Raw genomic sequence first — 14616 nt, forward strand, 5'->3', positions numbered from 1 at the left:
AAATTCTGCAGCTAAAATGGGAATTTCATAAGAACCATAATGCTTCAGTGGCTGAAGTAAGGGAGAAGATAGAAGGATGAGTTTCATGGCTGAACCCAGTGAAATGGTTCTCAGGTCTAGGGGAATGGGTCCAGGAAGTGATTGCCAGCATCGGCAAATTCTTAATCCTTATACTGATTATCATCATAATAATTGGCATATGTGTCCGGTGTGTTCCTATTGTGTTGAAGTGTGGAAAATTTAAAAATAGTGTAAAACAAAAGAACGAAATTATGATAGTGGTCAGTATGAATACCGAGGTAAATACAGAACTGCATTACAACCCTGAACTAGGAAATACCATCATTTAATGTATTATATTTAGACATGCATAGAATGTATTATTGAAATGTTATTTTAAAACACCTCAAATAATGTAAGGTCTCAAATTTCCCCTCCAAGACTGCTTTTATAGGACTGGTGTATCCCCACACCTTTCACATGATATTCCAAGATCCGCGGTGTGCGTATAATAGTAGTTTTATGTCCCCACTCAGAGACACATTATTGATGGATTAAGAACCACCTTGAGCCATCCCATAATAACACTAAATAGTATATAAATGTAAGCCTAAATTATATTTTAAAATCAGATTGTGATAGCGTATTGTTCGCTATGAAAGGGTGGACTGTCAAAGCTGGATAATTGGCTGAGACAAGATCAGTTTAAAATTGGATTGCAGCGACGCCATCTTGCGACTGGCCGCAAGACGCCATCTTGGAATGGCCGCCTAGGCGCCATTTTAGATAAACTCACACTTTAGTACATGTGGCGATATTACTATTAGCATCATGCGATTGCATCTGTGACCATCGCCATAAGTTACGGTGATTCATCAAAAGCCCATTTCATGACTTTACGTAGTTTGGGTGCTCTGGATAAAGTGTGTGTATTATTATAATTCCCCTAAAGGATATATTTCAGAAATGGCTGTACAGTATGTCAAAATTGGATTGCATTAGCTAAACAGAGCAAATGGCCACGTGACAATTAGCCTGTGAAGACAAGCTTCATGGACATAACGTCTGCTCTCACTCCAGGTGGCCCTGCTCGAATACAGCAAGAGGGTCGTTTGTAGCACCTTACATTAGCAGGCTTCCTACAATAAAATACCTTCAAAGCCAAGAGTGTTATCTGAGGTTTGGGTCTTGTAGCTGTGCTAATTTGCATTTACACAAGAACCTGGGAGAACAAAGGACTGTACTTTTGAGCCTGGGAAGGGTGGGGGCTGCTGAGAGAGGGGGGCGTGTGGAACTATAATGCTCAGCATTCCACACTGCTAGGTGTTCTCATACACACATTAATACGCACAATTGCGCTGTTAACTAGTCGCATATTAGCGAATGCATAAGACCCTGTATGAAAACGCTGAATATTAGCTCCATGCACACGCATCTGCCCCAAGTTAACTAGCATCTTTACATCAAACCCCACATGCTCACACATTACATATTCACATACAAGGTTCCATAAGCTTTAAGGTATAAGATTCGAGTATGCACATTTATTATAATTGCTATGAAATAAAGATTATTTCGTAACTAAGGTTTTATACGTGATAAGTAAGCCATGTTTGGTATTGTACTGTTGCATACTCTCTCAACAGTATTCCGGTAATATCGATGGAGAGATCGCAACATGCATTCTCAACTTATGGACCGCAGAGACTTCAAGCAACAAAATGTACATTATATGAACAACTGGTAGGATTTGCATGAGGCGGGAAACCAGAGACCACCAGTTGTTAGAGGCTGGATCGTGTCTATTTGAACCAACCTGTTAAATGCCTTGTAACATATGCCCTCTCCTTTAGGACCAATGGTATTAGCAACAAACTTCTCTATTGTGATGTTTATTTCTGGGGGGTATAAATATGTGTGCTCTGACCCTGGGTTCCTAGTCTTCATGCTGAATGCTGATTGATGAGGGGTTTCTTGCTGATGCCTACATCTGGACCAGAGAGCGCTGCGTATGTATAGTTGTACTTGGGTCTGTATAATCTCTTTGCGCTAAGATTATATGAGGATCATAGCGTGTAACTGCTGTACTTTTACTTGAATAATACTTTGTGCTTTGGAACCACAGGTTCTAGGTATGGAGTCTTTATTTACTGGTTGACTGCGTACGCAAATTAGCGTCATCCTTAGAGGTTTATAGGAAGGATATTAGAAGGTATAGGCAGGGGTATTTATAAGGTTCAAAGGCAGTATCCTTAGCACCAAGGCAGGCGCAGTTTCTCCGTCTGACCATGGCCTCCTATTGCTGTGATTGTGCGCCTGGGAACGCAGCCGCTTGCATTGAGACACTCCCATAACACGCCCACAGAATGGCGCATTTTCACGTTCACTACTCACCACTACTCAATGTCCCGATTGCTACAGCACACGGTGTGTATGTCAGTGTTTAGCCGTTGTCGCCGGAAAAACGCTCTGTGCCACCTCTGCAGTTCGATGGGTTTGGAATTAAATAGGTCACATCCTGTTCAGTTTCTATATCAATTTTTATAAAGCTTACAAATAAAAAATGTGAAGTGTAACTTGGTTATCCATTTGCTGGTACCTTGTCATGCATTTTACCTTGTGCAGATCCATATTTTCCTCTATCAGTAGATTTTAGAACTATATTTTTTTCACAAAATCAGCTCTGAGTAGAGAAACATTCATTACGGCCTCATTGTATATGTAAAATGTTATATAAGTAGAATAATTAATACCTTTTTTCTATATGGCAGGTTACAGCCTCTTCACCTGGCCACCATTCCTTTATCGATTGGGCTGATCTCGTTGGTTAAGTGGGGAGCGTTTTGGGAACTCCCCAAACACCAATGGGATAGCTGCAGGCGCGTATGGTGGGCAAATATTTTGCTCATAACCAACTTTGTGTCTGTTTCAGATTCTGTGAGTTATTTATTTGAAATTCTTTCTCCCCCTGTTTATATCCAAATGCTTTTTTACACTGCTCTTTAGGGATCATAGTTAAGGAAATGAGGGCGTCATTTATCAACTAATGTTAGCATTCACAACGAGTGATAAAACTCGTTGCATATGATAATGGTGCTCCAGCCAATCAGCTCCCAACTGTCACCTGTTTGAAAAATGACAGTTGGGAGCTGATTGGCTGGAGCACCATTTATGAGGCACTTAGGGATCTATTCACTAAAGCCGCGTATCCACTTGCAGATATAAATGAGCGATTACGACATCGTGATCATTCAATCGCTCATTAATCGGGCATAAACCGGGCAGTTCAATGTCGGAAATATCCAGCGATGCGCACTCGCGTTGGTCGTTTCCGACATCAATCATCGCCTGAACATGCCGGTCAATCTGCCGATAACGACAGATTGGCCATGTTAAGGGATGAGGGAGGGTGCATGCACTGAATGACATATCGTTCAGTGTAGGCACTACAGGGGATGAGGAGCGACTGTACGCTTACGATGTTGTAATCGTACTGTCATACCACTATCTGCATGTGGATACGTGGCTTAAGCCTTGGAGAGAGATAAAATGGAGAAAGATAAGTCCCAGCCAATTAGCTCCTAACTGTAATTTTTAAAACCGATGACAGTTGGGAGCTGATTGGCTGGAGCACCATTTGCATTGCGCAACCAGTTTTAAAACTCGTTGTACATGATAAAACTGGTTGATAAATTATGCCCTCAGAGTGAAGGAGTGTTCTGTACACATAAGAACTTAAATTGCCTACAGAGTGACTGCAAAACTACTATATCAAACTTAATTTCATGTAGCCTGGATATGTCCATTTACTGTAATAGTTACTTTAATAGTATAAAACTAGTGTCACCTCCTTATAACCTCAGTTAAGTCATTTTGGGGCCCATTTAGTTTTGAATGCATTTGTGCTCCAGACCTATTCAAAGCGTATATACTGTACATAGGTATATTAATGCAGATGTAGCACAAGATACAATAGGTGTATCTCAAAAAGAGTAGCAATTGCACTAGGTATGGTGTACTTCAGGTGTATTATGGTCTGTAAACACGCCTAAACATAGCGCAGTGATGCCACTTGACAATGTTACATACGGTACTAGTCACTGCTAAAATTACATTACCTGCTGCGACCTACATAGCATCAGCAGCAGACCAGTTCCGTACCCTGGTTATTATTTATTACTGCGCAATCCAGTGCTGGTCACATAATTATTTGTAATGATTTTGCATACTGCTCATAGCTGTAGGACACGTCTGCTTTCCCTTATTATAGATGGATATGCACCTTTCTTTTTTTAAGGATTATTTTAATTTAAATATTAATGTTCAATTAAAACGGTTATTTGTATTTTTGGTAGACTTCACTGAAGGCATTTTATTTGGTCTCAGAAAGCAGTCAGCGCAGGTAGATTGCTGTTTTCCTGACGGACACTTTACCCTATACGTTCACAATATAATAATGCAGTCATGTTAGATACACAAGAGAGACAGATTATAAGCTCCATCTATAAGGTAAACTATGCATGAAAATTATTATTATGAAGATAATAAATTAATCAATCTGAAATTTTTATTTATCTGAAACAGTACAAGCATTGATAGTAAACATTGCACTTTCCATAGGAGAACATTTAAACGTGCTGTGGAACCTATGGATTTAAGCAACAGCCATAATTGCATTACTCAATTTATGTTCAGCTAATATGCACACATTAACCCAATCAATACTATCTCTCTATCTATCTATCTATCTATCTATCTATCTATCTATCATCTATATATCCATCTATCTCATATCTATATATCTATCTATCTTTTTATTTATAAGTCTGTTTATCTACATGATCTATCTTGCATCTCTTTAGCTCATATATATCTCATTTCTATCTATCTATCTATCTATCTATCTATCTATCTATCTATCTATCTATCATCTATATATCCATCTATCTCATATCTATATATCTATCTATCTTTTTATTTATAAGTCTGTTTATCTACATGATCTATCTTGCATCTCTTTAGCTCATATATATCTCATTTCTATCTATCTATCTATCTATCTATCTATCTATCTATCTCATATTTCTCTATCTATCTCATATCTATCTATCTATCTATCTATCATCTATATATCCATCTATCTCATATCTATCTATCTATCTATCTATCTATCTATCTATCTATCTATCTATCTATCTATCTATCTATCTGATATCTCTCTATCTCATATCTCTCTATCTCCTATCTATCTATCTATCTATCTATCTATCTATCTCTATCTATCTGATATCTCTCTATCTCATATCTCTCTATCTCATATCTATCTATCTATCTATCTATCTATCTATCTATCTATCTATCTATCTATCTATCTATCTATCTATCTATCTACATGATCTATCTATCTTTATCTCATATCTCTGTATCTATCTACCTATCTATCTCATATCTATCTATCTATCCATCTATCTATCTATCTTATATCTATCTATCTCATATCTATAAGTCTGTTTATCTACATGATCTATCTTGCATCTCTTTATCTCATATATATCTCATATCTCTCTATCTATCTATCTATCTATCTATCTCATATTTATCTCATATCTCTCTATCTCATATCTATCTATCTATCTTTCGTATATCTATCTATCATTCTGTTTATCTACAGGATCTATCTACACAAAAAAAAAAAAAAAAAAAAATATATATATATACATACTTGTATGTATGTGTATATATACAGTCAGGTGCATACATATTGGGATATTGACAGAATTTACATATTTTGGCCTCTATTCACCACCACAATGGCTTTGAAATGAAACAAACAAGATGTACTTTAACTGCAGACTTTCAGATTTAATTTGAGGGTAATTACATCCAAATCAGGTGAACGGTGTAGGAATTACAATGGTTTCTATATGTGCCTCCCACTTTTTAAGGGGCCAAAAGTAATGGGACTATCAACTCAAAAGCTATTTCATGGACAGGTGTGGGCTATTCCCTCGTTATTTCACAACAGTTGGCCAAATCAAGAACACTCTCAAGGAGGTAGGTGTATATGTGTCAAAGTCAACAATCAAGAGAAGACTTCACAAGAGTGAATATAGACGGTTCACCACAAAATGTAAACCATTGGTGAGCCTCAAAAACAGGAAGACCAGATTAGAGTTTACCAAACAACATCTAAAAAAGCCATTACGTTCTGGAACAACATCCTTTGGAAAGATGATACAAAGATCAACTTGTACCAGAGTGATGGGAAGAGAAGAGTATGGAGAAGGAAAGGAACTGCTCATGATCCAAAACATACCACCTCATCAGTGAAGCATGGTGGTGATAGTGTCATGGCATGGGCATGTATGGCTGCCAATGGAACTGGTTCCCTTGTACTTATTGATGATGTGACTGCTGACAAAAGCAGCAGAATGAATTCTGAAGTGTTTCGGGCAATATTATATGCTCATATTCAGTCAAATGCTTCAGAACACATTGGACGGCGCTTCACAGTGCAGATGGACAATGACCCGAAGCATACTGCAAAAACAACCAAAGAGTTTTTTAAGGCTAAAAAATGGAATGTTATGCAATGGCCAAGTCAGTCCCCTGACCTGAATCAGATTGAGCATGCATTTCACTTGATGAAGACAAAACTGAAGGGAAAATGCCCCAAGAACAAGCAGGAACTGAAGACATTTGCAGTAGAGGCCTGGCAGAGCATCGCCAGGGATGAAACCCAGCGTCTGGTGATGTCTATGCGTTCCAGACTTCAGGCTGTAATTGCGTGGAAAGAATTTGCAACAAAGTATTAAAAAGTGAAAGTTAGATTTAGGATTGTTTAGTTGGTCCCATTACTTTTGGCCCCTTAAAAAGTGGAGGCACATATAGAAACCGTTGTAATTCCTACACCGTTCACCTGATTTGGATGTAATTACCTTCAAATTAAATCTGAAAGTCTGCAGTTAAAGCACATCTTGTTTGTTTAATTTCAAAGCCATTGTGGTGGTGAATAGAGGTCAAAATATGAAAATTCTGTCAATGTCCCAATATTTATGCACCTGACTGTATATATATATATACACACACAACACATGGAAGGAAGACAAGCATAGGGCTCTGGATGCAGAACGTTCCTTACAGAGTGCATACATACAATAGAACTCCATGGGAAATAATAAGCGTCCTGTGTCATTATCATTTATTGCAGTGCGTTGGATGGGCCTGGTATCTCTCAAATGATTTCCAATTCCATCTCACGACACCTCTTCTTATCCTCCTGTATGTCAAGTAAGTGTGTCTTCAGGCGCATGTAATTATGTGGGCAGCAGCGATGTGTGTCCCCGGTGACAGTGTATATTAGTAACATAGATCACTGAGAACGTGGTGTCCGCTCGGCATTGGCACAGTATCAGTGAGCAATGTGTATGATATATACCTTCAGGCAATGGATTTATTGTACAGTATTTATAATAAGAAGCCAATGACTAATATGGGAGATAGACCTGAGACTCCTAAGAACGTCTGTTATTACTTCATTATAGAAATGTTACAGCTTAGATGTATTACGCTGCCCATCAATATACTTCACGGTCCAATGGCAGCATATAGATAATGTTTAAATAACGTGGATTAGGTCATCTTTACCATTGACATTTAGGCCTCTTATCCCCCAATTGATAATACCAAGGCTTGTCAATTATTAGTATTACAATTAGCATATATTTATTTTGTTGTAGCCTATCTAATTGTGAGCTGGATATTTCATGCCATTTGCAAAGGTCTCCGTTTGAGATCTAATATCTCTTTATGCAGAGTCTGAGAGCCAGAGTCTCATTCATTTTGACACTTATGGGTTGACTCTGATTTGGGTCTATGACAATAGCGCTACAAGCTCCTCCTGGTGTGCAATCATGCGTGTGAAAGACTGAGGAGGCCACTTTGAGCATCTTTAGATGCTGAAATACCGCTTTGTGCATCTATAGACGCCATCAGTGGTCGCACCATTAAAATTTGCACCAACCCCATGCTAGGTGCAGTATCTCCATCAGGGTACGGCCTCCAATGTGAGAGATTAAGCATCTGAGCTCGCAGCCAGTTCAGCAGCATGCCCACGTCACTCCTATAACGCCTATAAAACGGACCGCCTTTGTGCGTATCAATATCCAACTCCCAGTCACCATCCAACACTTAGATACCGTGCTTCTCAGTAGCCAACTCCCAGTCACCATCCAACACTTAGATACCGTGCTTCTCAGTAGCCAACTCCCAGTCACCATCCAACACTTAGATACCGTGCTTCTCAGTAGCCAACTCTCAGTCACCATCCAACACTTAGATACCGTGCTTCTCAGTAGCCAACTCCCAGTCACCATTCAACACTTAGATACCGTGCTTCTCAGTAGCCAACTCCCAGTCACCATCCAACACTTAGATACCGTGCTTCTCAATAGCCAACTCCCAGTCACTTAGATACCGTGCTTCTCAGTAGCCAACTCCCAGTCACTTAGATACCGTGCTTCTCAGTAGCCAACTCCCAGTCACTTAGATACTGTGCTTCTCAATAGCCAACTCTGTCACCATCCAACACTTAGATACCGTGCTTCTCAGTAGCCAACTCCCAGTCACTTAGATACCGTGCTTCTCAGTAGCCAACTCACAGTTACTGCCAAACACTTAGATACGGTTCTTCTCAATAGCCAATTCACCGTTACTACCAAACACTTCAAATACCGTGAATTTTAAGAGCCCCTCACCTCTGTGCATACACACCATGATCTGGGCAACACCTCTGTGCATACACACCATGCCCTGTGCGACACCTCTGTGCATACACACCATGCGCTGTGCGACACCTCTGTACATACACACCATGATCTGTGCGACACCTCTGTGCATACACACCATGATCTGTGTGACACCTCTGTGCATACACACCATGCGCTGTGCGACACCTCTGTGCATACACACCATGATCTGTGCGACACCTCTGTGCATACACACCATGCGCTGTGCGACACCTCACTGCATATACACCATGCGCTGTGCGACACCTCTGTGCATACACACCATGATCTGTGCGACACCTCTGTGCATACACACCATGAGCTGTGCGACACCTCTGTGCATACACACCATGCCCTGTGCGACACCTCTGTGCATACACACCATGCGCTGTGTGACAACTCTGTGCATACACACCATGATCTGTGCGACACATCTGTGCATACACACCATGCGCTGTGCGACACCTCTGTGCATACACACCATGATCTGTGCACACCTCTGTGTACAGACACACCATGATCTGTGCGACACCTCTGTGCATACACACCATAATCTGTGTGACACCTCTGTGCATACACACTAGGGGTGAGCGGGTTCGGATTTCTGAAATCCGAACCCCCCCCGTGCCCCCCCGTTCTGAGGCCGATTCGAGTCAGGCTCGACTTTTCCCGCCTGAAATCGAGGCAAAACGTCATCATCCCGCCTTTCCGGGTCTCGCGGGTTTTGGATCCTATATAAGGTACCCGCGTCGGCGCCATTTTCTCACTCGGCTGTGGACAGTGAAGAGGGAGGGTGGGAGTTAGGGCTGGCTGGGCTGTGTAGTGTAGTGCAGTGTAGTGTTGTGCTGTGCTGTGCTGCGCTGCGCTGTGCTGCTGTTGTCCATAGGGGCTGTGTCCACTCCTCCAAAGTCCATAGGGGCTGGCTGGACTGTGTTGTGCAGTCAGTTGTCCATAGTGGCTGTGTCCACTCCAAAGTCCTGTGCAGTGTCCCAATCCTAAAGGGGTGCTGTAGTGTTGTCCATCAGGGGTGCTCCATCCATCAGGGGTGCTCCCCCCAAGTGTAAAAAAAATAAATATTTTTTCTGTGTTTGTGAATTTTGTGCACAGTAGCCGCACGTGCATCAAAAAAGTAGTGCCAAGCGTGCGCCTGTGTCATAAGTAAAGGGCTGGCTGGCTTGACCGTTAAAGGGTGCTGTAACCCCCAAAGTGCACTCCAAACAAAATAAAAAATATTTTCTGTGTTTGTGAATTATGTGCACTGTAGCCGCACGTGCATCAACAAAGTAGTGCCAAGGGTGCGCCTGTGTCCCATTAGTAAAAGGCCGGCTGGCTTGTCCGTTAAAGGGTGCTGTAACCCCCAAAGTACACTCCAAACAAAATAAGAAAATATTTTCTGTGTTTGTGAATTGTGTGCACTGTGGCTGCACGTGCATCAACAAAGGAGCAGTGCCAAGCGTGCGCCTGTGTCCCCTAAGTAAAGAGCCGGCTGGCTCATTTCTTAAAGGGTGGTGTAACCCACAAAGTGCACTACTCTCCAGCAAAAATAAAAAAATATTTTCTGTGTTTGTGTGCGCCTTAGCCGCACGTATATATCAATATAACATAAATGGAGGACCAAACTTTCTCCGATAAAAATAAAATAGGGAAAGATCAAGAACCACTTCCTCCTAGTGCTGTTGCTGCTGCTAGGAGTTGTTCATCATCCCAGAGAGTAAGTAGGAACACCACTACTTTTACTAAACAATTGACCCTCCAACAGTCCCTAGCGAGGAGGATGAAATATGACAGCAGTCATCCTGAAACAAAACGTATAACTGAGGCCTTGACTGCTATGTTGGTGTTAGACGTGCGTCCGGTATCCGCCATTAGTGCAGTGGGATTTAGACAATTGATGGAGGTAGTGTGTCCCCGGTTCCAAATCCCGTCTAGATTCCACCTGCATCCTCAATGCAGCAGCGACAAGCGTGCGTCTGGGTGGTGTAACCCTCAAAGTGCGCTCCACAAACAATAAAAAAATTCTTCTTTTTTTTCTGTCTTTGTGAATTGTGTGGGCTGTAGCCGCACCTGCATCCTTAAAGCAGCAGCGACAAGCGTGCGTCTGTCTGTTAAAGGGTGGTGTAACCCTCAAAGTGCTCCAAAAAATAAAAAACTATTTTTTTTATGTGTTTGTGACTTGTGTGCGATGTAGCCGCACGTGCATCAACACAGTAGCAGTGCCAAGCGTGCGCCTGTGTCATAAGTCAAGGGCCGGTTTGGACATCTGGTCCGGACTGAAGGACATGCCAACAATTTCTGACAAGTCTACTGTCACTGCATATGATACTGTCCTCAAAGCAGCAGCGACAAGCATGCATCTGTCTGTTAAAGGGTGGTGTAACCCTCAAAGTGCGCTCCACAAACAATAAAAAAATTCTTCTTTTTTTTCTGTCTTTGTGAATTGTGTGGGCTGTAGCCGCACCTGCATCCTCAAAGCAGCAGCGACAAGCGTGCGTCTGTCTGTTAAAGGATTACATCGGTGACAGCATCCAAGTCAGACAGTCCGTACATGTACTGGTAGGAAAATGAGGCAATTTGGAGTTCCCCTGTACAAACTGGCTCTATTTTACTTGAGTTGCCCCTCCTCCAGTGTGCACTCCGAAAGAGTGTTTAGTGCAGCCGGGAACCTTGTCAGCAAAAGGCGTAGGAGGTTGCTTCCACAAAATGTGGAGAAGATGATGTTCATAAAAATGAATTATCAACTCTTCCAGGGAGACCAGTCTCCAGACCGTACAGAGGGACCTGTGGTGGTGGATTCCAGTGGGGACGAATTAATACTCTGTGAGGATGAGGATGTTCACCACACTGAAGAGGGTGAGGAATCGCTGAATGAGGAGGATGAGGACGACATCTTGCCTCCGTAAAGCCAGTTTGTGCAGGGACAGATTAATTGCCAGCTTGTTTTGTGGGGGTCCAAACGAACCAATCATTTCAGCCACAGTCGTGTGGCAGACCCTGGCGCTGAAATGATTGGTTTGTTAAAGTGTGCATGTCCTGTTTATACAACATAATTGTGGGTGGGAGGGCCCAAGGACAATTCCATCTTGCACCTCTTTTTTTTCTTTGCATTATGTACTGTTTGGGGCCTAGTTTTTCAAACTGCCATCATGTCTGCCACTGCAGTGTCACTCCTCAATGGTGACAGTATCATATGCAGTGACAGTAGAAATGTCAGAAATTTTTGGCACGTCCTTCAGTCCGGACCAGATGTCCAAACCAGCCCTTGACTTATGACACAGGCGCACGCTTGGCGCTGCTGCTGTGTTGATGCACATGCGGCTACTGCACATACATTTCGCACACAAACAGAGAAAAAATAATTATTTATTTTATGTGGAGTGCACTTTCGGGGTTACACCACCCTTTAACAGACTTATGGGACACAGGCGCACGCTTGGCGCTGCTCCTTTGTTGATGCACGTGCAGCCACAGTGCACACAATTCACAAACACAGAAAATATTTTTTTATTTTGTTTGGAGTGCACTTTGGGGGTTACAGCACCCTTTAATGGACAAGCCAGCCGGCCCTTTACTTATGACACAGGCGAACGCTTGGCACTACTTTGTTGATGCACGTGCAGCCACAGTGCACACAATTTACAAACATAGAAAATAATTTTTTATTTTGTTTGGAGTGCACTTTGGGGGTTACAGCACCCTTTAACGGTCAATCCAGCCAGCCCTTTACTTATGGGACACAGGCGCACGCTTGGAGCTGCTCCTTTGTTGATGCACGTGCAGCCACAGTGCACACAATTCACAAACACAGAAAATATGTTTTTATTTTGTTTGGAGTGCACTTTGGGGGTTACAGCACCCTTTAACGGTCAAGGGAGCCGGCCCTTTACTTATGACACAGGAGCACACTTGGCGTTACTTCGTTGATGCATGTGCGGCTACTGCGCACACAATTCACAAACACAGAAAAAAATTTTTTGGGGGGGAGCACCCCTGATGCACAGATCACCTCCTGGACAACACTACAGCACCCCTCTAGGACTACAGCCTTTATGGGACACTGCACAACACAGTCCAGCCAGCCCCTATAGACTTTGGAGTGGACACAGCCCCTATGGACAACTGACTGCACAACACAGCCCAGCCAGCCCCTATGACAGCAGCACAGCATAGCCCAGCCAGCCCCTATGGACAACAGCAGTACAACACAGCCCAGCCAGTCCTAGGTCCCACCCTCCCTCTTCACTGTCCACAGCCAGAATGAGAATCCAAAACCCGCGAGACCCGGAAGGCGGGATGATGACGTTTTGCCTCGATTTCAGTTCCGAGTCAGGCGGGAAAAGTCGAGCCTGACTCTGAAACGACTCGGATCGGGGGGGGGTCGGATTTCAGAAATCCGAACCCGCTCATCCCTAATATAAAGGCTATGGTGCTAATGTAGAATTGGTTGCAAAATAGACAGATATTGCTCTGAGAGAGTGTACGCAAAAATAGCGTCTTTATACTGATAGACAGAGCTCAAACTGCAACAGTCTCCATATTTTAAATGATTCCTCTGCCTACAATATCCAATTTTGTCGGTTAGATACCTCTTTAGCAGAGTATATGTGACATTGCCTGCATTATAAAAATGTCCTCTCTTCAGAGGACGAACTCTCTCTCGACAATACATGCCAAGAATTTAAGCATGCAGATGTAGTGACAAGGGCGGTGGAGAGAAGTTGCATTGAAATGTGTTCTTAAAAAATTCCACAACAATGATTTTATCCTTCAGACTTTTTGTAAATATGTACTCCTGTATTGCACTAATGCAAGTTTGTGCAGATCAACTTAAAACATTGAAATTAGCCCAAACATTGACCATGTTCATAGGATTACTCAGTATCTAATGGTGCATACACACAGTCAGATCTGTCAGACGAACAATAAACGATGAACGATTTTACCAACGATTCATGAACTATGAACTACGAACGATTTTTGACAGTATTAAAATGAATGAAAATCTGACAAATCTGACTGCAAACACATCAGATGTCATATATCGTTATGTGACTTGCAGGCCCACATGTCAGATTTTCTTTCAGATACTGTATGAACGATTTTTTAAATCGTTATTGTACAAATCTGAAGGAAAATCTGACCGTGTGTATGCACCATAAAGAGTGGTTCATAAAATGTATAAAGATACAACATATACATGTATAAACTGCTGTGTTTGTTTTGCAGAGTGAAACGCGTCACGCTTGCTGTAGTGGCGCTGATATTTCTTGCCTGTACTGTCACCACCACTTTGCTTTCATTCTTTTTAAAACTTTCAATCCGTTACCCAAGAGGCGAAAGGTACTTTTTAATAATGAGAATTATTGTTGTTGATATTGACCTCACATACAGTAGTCCTTAGTACTGGTGGGATGATATATTATATAAAGTGCTAGAATGGAGATACATCTCCATTCTAGCCCTTTATAGATGATATCATCACACTCAGTGGGCACTTTTTTAGGTCCACATTTCTAGTATTAGGTATGATCCCCCTCCTCTCGCCCTTTGCCTTCAGAACAGCACAAGCACCTGGATGTACTAAGCATTGCATCTGTGATGTGGTACATACTGCCTCTCTTCGGGTACATAGCGTGGTTGATTACCGTGGTATGTACCTAGAAATGCAGTGTACATTGCAGAGAACAGCTCTCCCAATAACAGCTATCCTTTGTGATACCCCCGGACAGAGAGAGTTTTGGGTTTAACACTCAGAAGTCCCCCTGGCATCCTTCTGTGATGGGAGGGATCCGATTGGTTCCCTCTCAGGGTAAGCGTCCCGGAAAGAAGCCCA

At 42.2% G+C, this 14616-nt stretch overlaps 1 protein-coding gene across 1 annotated transcript in view; it reads left to right on the plus strand.

Annotated features, from left to right (window-relative positions):
- LOC148519509 (O-acyltransferase like protein-like) overlaps positions 1-14616 on the plus strand; it is a 48556-nt gene that overhangs the window by 21290 nt on the left and 12650 nt on the right. Inside the window, exons 4-6 of the mRNA XM_088476476.1 lie at positions 2772-2937; positions 7211-7290; positions 14010-14123. Coding sequence (XP_088332602.1) covers positions 2772-2937; positions 7211-7290; positions 14010-14123 — 360 coding nt within the window. The remainder of the gene's footprint in view (positions 1-2771; positions 2938-7210; positions 7291-14009; positions 14124-14616) is intronic.

This window comes from Taudactylus pleione, unplaced genomic scaffold, assembly GCF_031769625.1.
Source record: "Taudactylus pleione unplaced genomic scaffold, aTauple2 ptg000189l, whole genome shotgun sequence".
NCBI lineage: Eukaryota > Metazoa > Chordata > Amphibia > Anura > Myobatrachidae > Taudactylus > Taudactylus pleione.